Source organism: Carcharhinus amblyrhynchos, chromosome 4 (genome assembly GCF_965287045.1).
Source record: "Carcharhinus amblyrhynchos chromosome 4, sCarAmb.v2.hapA, whole genome shotgun sequence".
Taxonomy (NCBI): domain Eukaryota; kingdom Metazoa; phylum Chordata; class Chondrichthyes; order Carcharhiniformes; family Carcharhinidae; genus Carcharhinus; species Carcharhinus amblyrhynchos.
This window is the reverse complement of record NC_137327.1, coordinates 70,961,478-70,969,020: the sequence shown is the minus strand read 5'-3', so window position 1 is coordinate 70,969,020 and position 7,543 is coordinate 70,961,478. Positions and strand designations below refer to the sequence as shown.

Below are 7,543 nucleotides of genomic sequence, written 5' to 3'. Positions count from 1 at the left end.
ATGATGAAGCTCGAGAGCTGTGACAAAAGAGAAAGTGCCTGGGGCTCTGCAGAACCCCCTCCCCTACCCCCCGCCCCACCCCACCCCACCCCACCCCAATCTCATATGAGACAGGATCTGGTAGAGATTCCAGAAAAAGTGATTGGCTGCACTGACTGCGGAATGTAGGCCTTTGGTTCACTGGGTTGCTGGAGTTCAGAAGAAGCTTTCATGATCAGAATTTTGTAAGCCTCCCTGGCATTTACAGCTTGCAGCATTCCAAGTGGAAGGAGAAGCAATCAAGCAGGGCTGCTTCATCCCAGATGGTGTTGAGCTTCCTGACTGTTATTTGAGCTGCACTCAGCCAGGCAAGTGGAGAGTATTCCAACGCACATATGCCTTGTAAATGGTGGGCAGGCTTTGGGAAGTCAGGAGGTGAGATACTAACAGCAGGATTATTAGCCATTGTGCATAAAATGTTTGCAATTAAATTTTGAAGAAACTTATTTGGCTTTTCATTGGACCTTCTCAAATGGTGAACAAAGTTAACATCTAGCTTGCAATCCATTGCACATAGATTGGCGTTCAGATGTGACATCAATGACGAAACCTAACGTCATCTAATTCCATTTTACAGTCCCTTCCCCTGCCACAAGTAAATTCCCAATCCAGCCAGAGCTTGAAGTTACACACTTTCCTAAAACAAACATGTCCAAGTCACCTTCTCATAAACCTTAATGTTCAAATCTTCCAGCATTTTCCATAGTCCGGTGACACACTGGTTAGCATTGCTGTCTCCCTGCGCCAGAGACCCGGCATCAATTCCGGCCTTGGGTGACTGTGTGGAGTTTGCACATTCTCCCCATGTTTGTGTGGGTTTCATCTGGGTGTTCCGGTTTCTTCCCACAGTCCAAAGATGTGTGGGTCAGGTGGATTGGTCATGCTAAATTACTCCTTAGTGTTCAAAGAGGTGTAATTTTGGTGGATTAGCCATGGTAAATGTGCAAAGTGTGGGATAACCTTTCGCAGAGTCGATGCAGACTCAATGGGCCGAAAGTCCTCCTTCTGCACTGCAGGGATTCTATGGTTTTATGGTTTTCTAATCTTGCTTCAATGTAGCTCGTGAAAAAAAAAATCCACTACAATCATCAAGATGAAATGTTCAGCATTTATTGCATCAGTACGTGGCGTGTGGATATTACCTGTCCGAGTCAGTACACTATTGTCAACACTAATGTTGTGGCATCTCATTTAATACAGAATTTTCCACACAGCTGTTTTCTAAACTGTGGCTTACAACACAACAAATCATGTCCATGTTTAGAATGTTACAATTAAATTGTTCATTACTTTCACTTGATTTGATTACCAGCAGTCTTGAAAATTACCAATAAGCATAAGTTCTCAATTAATACAGCAAAATATCTTTAATTAATGTCAAACAATTTCCAGAGTTATTGGCTGGAATTTTCTGACCTTATCCACAGCTGTGATTTTCCAGGCCCGCTGCAGTGAATGGAGTTTTGGCTGAACACCAAATTTTCCATTCTCATTGGCTGTGGGGGAAGGCCGAACGAGATCAGGGAATTCTGGCCATTCTCATCAACTAACAAGAAATGATACAAATGAATCAATGTCAATTAAATTAAGTTGAACCAAAATAACTGCAATGGAGGTTAAGAAGACAACGGTTCACATCAGTAATGTTAATCCATTGTTGATATCGGTGACATTGGAGCATATGAGGTTCCAGTGAGTTAGTGTAACACATTCCAATACTTCTCCTGCCACAGTAACTGCTCTTCTGCTGCTATTTCAGGTCACTTTCCTCTGCCTCTTTCCAGCCAGCTGGAGCTAATGTATTGGCCATCATTCTGACAGTGAGTTTCACTCACTCTCTTGATCAATGTGTTGTCCATATAATGATGAGTGTCAGTGATGGCATCATTGCATGTCTGAAAGGTAGTGGCTGCTTTGGAGGATAGAGACACAAACCCCAATCAAAGAGTTTATGACTAATCAGAGCCACATAGGGCATTGTTCCATAATGGAGTTGAAGTGATTATGTAACGTTGTTCAGCATTGGCTGGAGGTTATTGATTGTTACTGTGGTACAACCCACCCCCCGCCCACATGAATCCTAATCCACCATCTGTAACATCTGCTTCTCTCCAATCAGTCACTGAGGATCAAGCGCCAATTTTGTTTGGTGGCAAACAGTACAGTAAATTTTGTGTTTATCTGGCATTTCACCAAGCCAAATTCTCGACTAACCGGAATTGCTGATGTTCCCTTAGTAGTTGTCACTTTACCAGCCAGAAGAAATTAGAAAGCTCTCCCATATATGCATATTACATTATTTTATGTTTTAATTTTTGTTTGAATGTACAGTTGAAGGTTTGAAGCAAAGAATAATGTTCTTTACTTTAGCAGCATTCACATATTCATTCGTGTTACAAGTGTTTTGCTGTCTTCCATTGGTAAAAGGACCTCCCATTATCTGGAATTTTTGCCTGACCAGCAAACCCATTTCTCGGGTATGCTGGAAGCAATGAAGAGTGATATTGGACTAGAAATGTTCATTTCTAGTCTCCACAGATGCTGCCAGGCCTGCTGAGTTCATTCAACATTTCTGTTTTCCAGATTTCCAACATTTGTAGTTTTTAGTGAAAATCTCAGCAATACTCAAAATATGTCATAAAAGGAATGTTCATAATTAACATATTTCCTCTCATTCCCATTCCCAGAGGTTTTCCTGTTCATGGTTCTCAGCTCTTCACCAAGTTAGGATGATGGACAGTCTGCATGAAGGACGGTCAGTGTGAGGGACGGTCTGTGTGAGGGATCATCTGTGTGAGGGATGATAAGGATGATTCTATATCTGGGTGGTGTCTCTATGACAGGGAATCTGTGTTCTCACTGCTGACTACAGTCTGATGCTGGTGCCTCTTCTTTACTGTTCCATTCTTGGAATCTGCTGCTTCTTGGACAGAAGAAGATTCATTGGACTGGTAGAGAATTTATCCCTTTTCAAACAGACACCATTTGCTGCAGCAATGGTTCTAAAACTAGGACTGAGACAGATGTTCAGTGTAAGTGGATAATGGTTTAAAAACATTGTAAAATTGACTTCCTCTTAATAAATCTCTTTATTGTGTTCAGGGTGTGCCGGAAGAAAGACTGCATTGTTAACCTCATCACTGTTGGAAATAGAATTTGGCAATAAATGAGGCTGGAAAAAATAGCCAAATAAATTATCAAAAGGTGAACAAAACATATAATCCCAGTGCTTTTGACTCCACTATAGACCCAGGACCATCCATTTCAGTAATGATGCTGTTATGAATCAATCAGGGACATTGCAGAAAAGGGACTGGACATTGATAGTGATGGATTCAGTGCCAATGAAGAATACAAGCATTTCCAACACAAGCACAATGGGCTGAATGGCCACTCCTATGGTCTGATTCTATAATTCTTGGAACAAGGCAAATTTCCTGGTATTGTATTTAATGAAAGGAATTGTATGGATGGCGTGAATTTCTGATGTTGACTGGATTCCTTTAAAGTTCACAGGCGGGATTTTCCGGCCGCACTTGTCCCAAAACCAGAAAATCCCACTCGCGGTCAACGTACCTTCCTATGGTCTGCCCCTCATCCACTTCGATTCCTGTGGCAAGTGGAACGGGAAAATTTGCCTCCACAGCTTTTGGGTTCTCTCCTTAGATTACACCTAGACAAAATCTTTCACAAAACACTCCAGCATGGAAATAGTTTCTTAAAATGGGCCAGTAAAAGGGAATACGAATGTCCAGTGTTAGACCCCTTTAATATTTCAGCTACGGCATTGATTCATTGAATTGATGTTTACTTTGGATCATTTTCATCCGTCCCAAATGCAGCTTTCACCACTCTCCGTGCATTCACTGTGAGATCATCCAGTGCTCCACTCAGCAACTTGTAGGTCATAAGAAATGATGATCCTGCTCCAAAGATGGATCCTACAATTGGAATGAAGTCAAGTGGAAGCTCAAGACCAGACACGACAATAGCAGTGACTCCCCATGCTAATCTGTTTATTATATCTGGAGTTATTTCACCCACCATGGGACCTTTCACCACAGCTTTCAGTTCTTCCACAGGTTTCCCTGCCTTCATGGCCAGTCTTCGAAGGGAGGCATCATCCAAACCCAGACATTTACGGAAATGTACGATTCCTCCAATCAGTATCCCAATATCACAACCAAGGGAGACTCCAGGAACTGGCACTGCTCCCAATATTCCAGAAAGTGATGCCAACATCCAAACTCGCTTCTTTAGCTCTTTCTTTTTCTTCTCCACAATTTCCAAGGTTAGGTTGGGAAGGGCCAGTATGAACACTCTTCTCTTTAAACTGGGAAGATCATCTTCAAGAACTTTACTTAACAGGTCAAAATCATACAGATGCAGGTCAAAGTTTGAAATCAGGAAAACTTGGGGTGATGAGATCCCTGCCTTTTGCAAGCTCGTGATACAGTAACTCCTGATGTTTTCCAATTGTTCCTCTTCATTAAATTCCCTCCTTCCCCTTTTCATTGAATCAAGGTCCATATCAATTTTAGATCGAACAAAGTAGAAATTCTTCCCCAGCCGTTTCATCTCTTGAGCAAGTTTTACATCATTTTCTGTGAATCGATAGTGCGAGATAATGATGACGAAATCGTATTTTTTAAATTTCATTTCCTTTAGGTATTTATTCGCTGGGAATTTCATTGTTCCAATTCCTGGTAGATCCCATAAAATAACATTTGGCAAACTGGGATGCTTGTATTCGGTTGGTTCCATTGTGGTTTCTGTGTTACCAACCTTAGCAGCATCCTCATCATCGATTTGAAGTCCTCTCATCGCATTGATGAAGGAGGATTTCCCTGCGCCTGTTACTCCTGTCACTGCAATGTTCAGCTCTGTGCTGTCCAGGTCATTAACTTTTTTCTGTATCAGCGGTGTTACCTTTTCCACCCCACCTGATTCAAAATTAGATTTCAGATTCTTCAGTTCATCCTCACTGAACAATGAAGTGTTTGAAGCTTCAGCACTTTGATCTCTGAAAGGAAACATTTTACATGATTTGCACCAATTGAAAATAACTCCTATTTACAACACATTGTCACATCGTCAGAATGTCCTTACACATCTCATTGAATCCTTTTGCAAAACAAGCACAATTGTCACGTGGCTTATTAAGACAGCTAATTTATGCACAGCAGATCCCAGAGTGAGCTATTAGATGAATGACCAGTTAAGTTGTCTTTGCGTGAAAGTTACCTTGCCCCTTTTTAATTATGGACCCTTTAAATATTGATCCCGAGATGCCCCAGCTCAGGGCAATCATCTCCTGTTTCTCCAGACAGCAGCAACTACAGACTCATCTCCCAGCCCTAATTCCTCTTCACCATCTGTGAAACACCTTAGCCTGCCCTCAGTCTGACTGAGGCCTCCCCAGTGGTGCCTCTTACTTACTGATTGTGAGGCTCAGATGCATTGATAGGACTTGTGCCATGAGGGTTGGTTGAAGTCCAGACTAAGGGCCCTGTTTCTTGAGGCTTCACCTCCTCTGCTGAAGGGCTGAAGAAGAGGAGAGGTGAATGGAGGTACATGACCTGTAGAATTGCTCACGACATTCTCATTAATGTGCTGACATTGAGCAATGGCAATATTTTGCAATAACAAGTTGTGATGTAACTAAAGGAACTGAAGAGATACAATATGAGGAGTTTCTTGACCAACCTGGAGCTGGCTCCTCCCATCCTGCTTCTCTTTCTCTCGCTGCTTCCCTTGTGTTAGCGTCCAGTGATTCCAGAGTTTCCTCCCCAAAAAGAGCGAGAGGGCAGAGGCTTGTGGCTGCTCCCCCTGATGTCACTTCTTTAACTTTGGTTATGTTGGGTTTTCTCCTTTGAGAGGAAAGTAGAGAGTGACTGTGAGTGGCAGAACTTTATTTACCATCAGATAAAGGACAAGACTGGTGTGAGGAATCATCTTTCATCAGGCTGTGAACGGGAGTAAACTGCAAAATTCCTCATGAAGGTTTTTCCATCTTCTCTAATTCAGAGTGTGAGGGAAGGAATATGGTAACAAAAATATTGAAATGTTTATGTTCTCATTACTGAATTGAAGCACTTCAAGTGTGCATCTTGATCTCTGGAGAAAATTCTGAGTATCATTGCACTTTCTTGCTATGACAATTTGAAATGTTTTCTAACATCGCTTTCAGACATTGTTTGAAATAATAATAAAAGGATAGTTGGATGAGACCTGGGAAGAAGTCCTGTATGGAGACAATACGCATCTCTTTAACCTATGCTTAATGCTATCTCCACTCACATTGTCTGCACCTTTAAGACTTGAATAGCAGGTTGGCTGTAAAGACTTGCATTCTAATCAGTATTCTGTAAACTGTGTGTGCCTTTATCTGCCCTTCTCTGATCTGAACTTTCCACTCACCTGACGAAGGCACAGCGTTCCGAAAGCTTGCGGGTTTACTATCACATAAACTCCCTGGACTTTAACCTGGTGTTGTGAGACTTCTTACTGTCTTTACCCCAGTCCAATGCCGGCATCTCCATAGAATGGGCATTACCAGTGATTTGCTGTGGCCCTTTTGACCGTGTGGTCAGAGGCAGCAGACGGTGTGTTATTCAGTGACTTTGTTACCCATGAAAGCAAGTCAATGGCCACTTTAAAACCGTTGAAAACAAATGTGTTCTTTTAAAAAGCTGGCAAAGTATTAAACATCCATGCAATAATATCGAACAAAGTACTTCCTTCTTCCAAATTTTTCATCAGCTCTGCAAAGTAGCAAAACATGACCTGATCTGTCCACATCGCAACCACCGAAAACGGAAAGTTGCTGAACTCCTCTATTCACTAACAGCATTCAGATTGAGCTTTATCTATCTCTGTTTTGATATGGTTTCCACTCCCCAATCCGATAAACATGCGGCTCATCATTCCCTGCACTGTTTGTAAGTTTCACTTTCGCTGGCCGTCCTGAACCCTGAATATAAAACTTGCTTTTTGGCAACTTTTGAATTTTGAACACAGCCAGACCTTGCAAGGAAAGGGAACCTGATGGAGTGAAACACGCGCGAGTACAATCTTTAAAAGTTGTGCTGGAATTCTCTTCAAACCTGTTGAATATAATTCACCCTGAATTTTGACCACCGCGCCGAGTTTCAATGTCTTGATTGTTACCTGTGCGGCTCCTTGGCGAGAGGAGAGTGCTGATCAGGGAAATTCTCCCTCTATGAACATCTCCGTACAGAGTGCTTCCGTCCCTCATTCGCGCTGGGAATACAATCGCAATGAATAGATCAATTAACAGCTTTTCAATAAGTCAGTGGGTAGGTTCCTTCACACTATCCAATGACAATCAAAACCCTGGAAGATCACTCGTTACTAGGGAGAATTTGCTTTTCCATTTTCCAGGTTGTAAGTATGAATCACAAAAGGTGCCCACTCACTCACTCAATAGTTTGGAAACTGGATGCTCTGAGTCTGAATTTCAGATAGTTGCTCTCGCTAGGTG

General features: G+C 42.1%; 1 protein-coding gene across 1 annotated transcript; it reads right to left on the bottom strand.

Moving 5' to 3' along the window:
- Positions 1–2,992: 2,992 nt before the first annotated feature.
- Positions 2,993–7,291, bottom strand: LOC145342106 (interferon-inducible GTPase 5-like). Its single transcript, XM_080187324.1, has 3 exons — positions 7,210–7,291; positions 5,746–5,909; positions 2,993–5,062 (listed from the first exon to the last, which is right to left on the bottom strand). Exons 2-3 carry the CDS (start codon positions 5,763–5,765, stop codon positions 3,847–3,849), a joined length of 1,236 nt encoding a protein of 411 aa, XP_080043450.1. The 5' UTR covers positions 5,766–5,909; positions 7,210–7,291; the 3' UTR covers positions 2,993–3,846.
- Between the last annotated feature and the right edge of the window lie 252 nt (positions 7,292–7,543).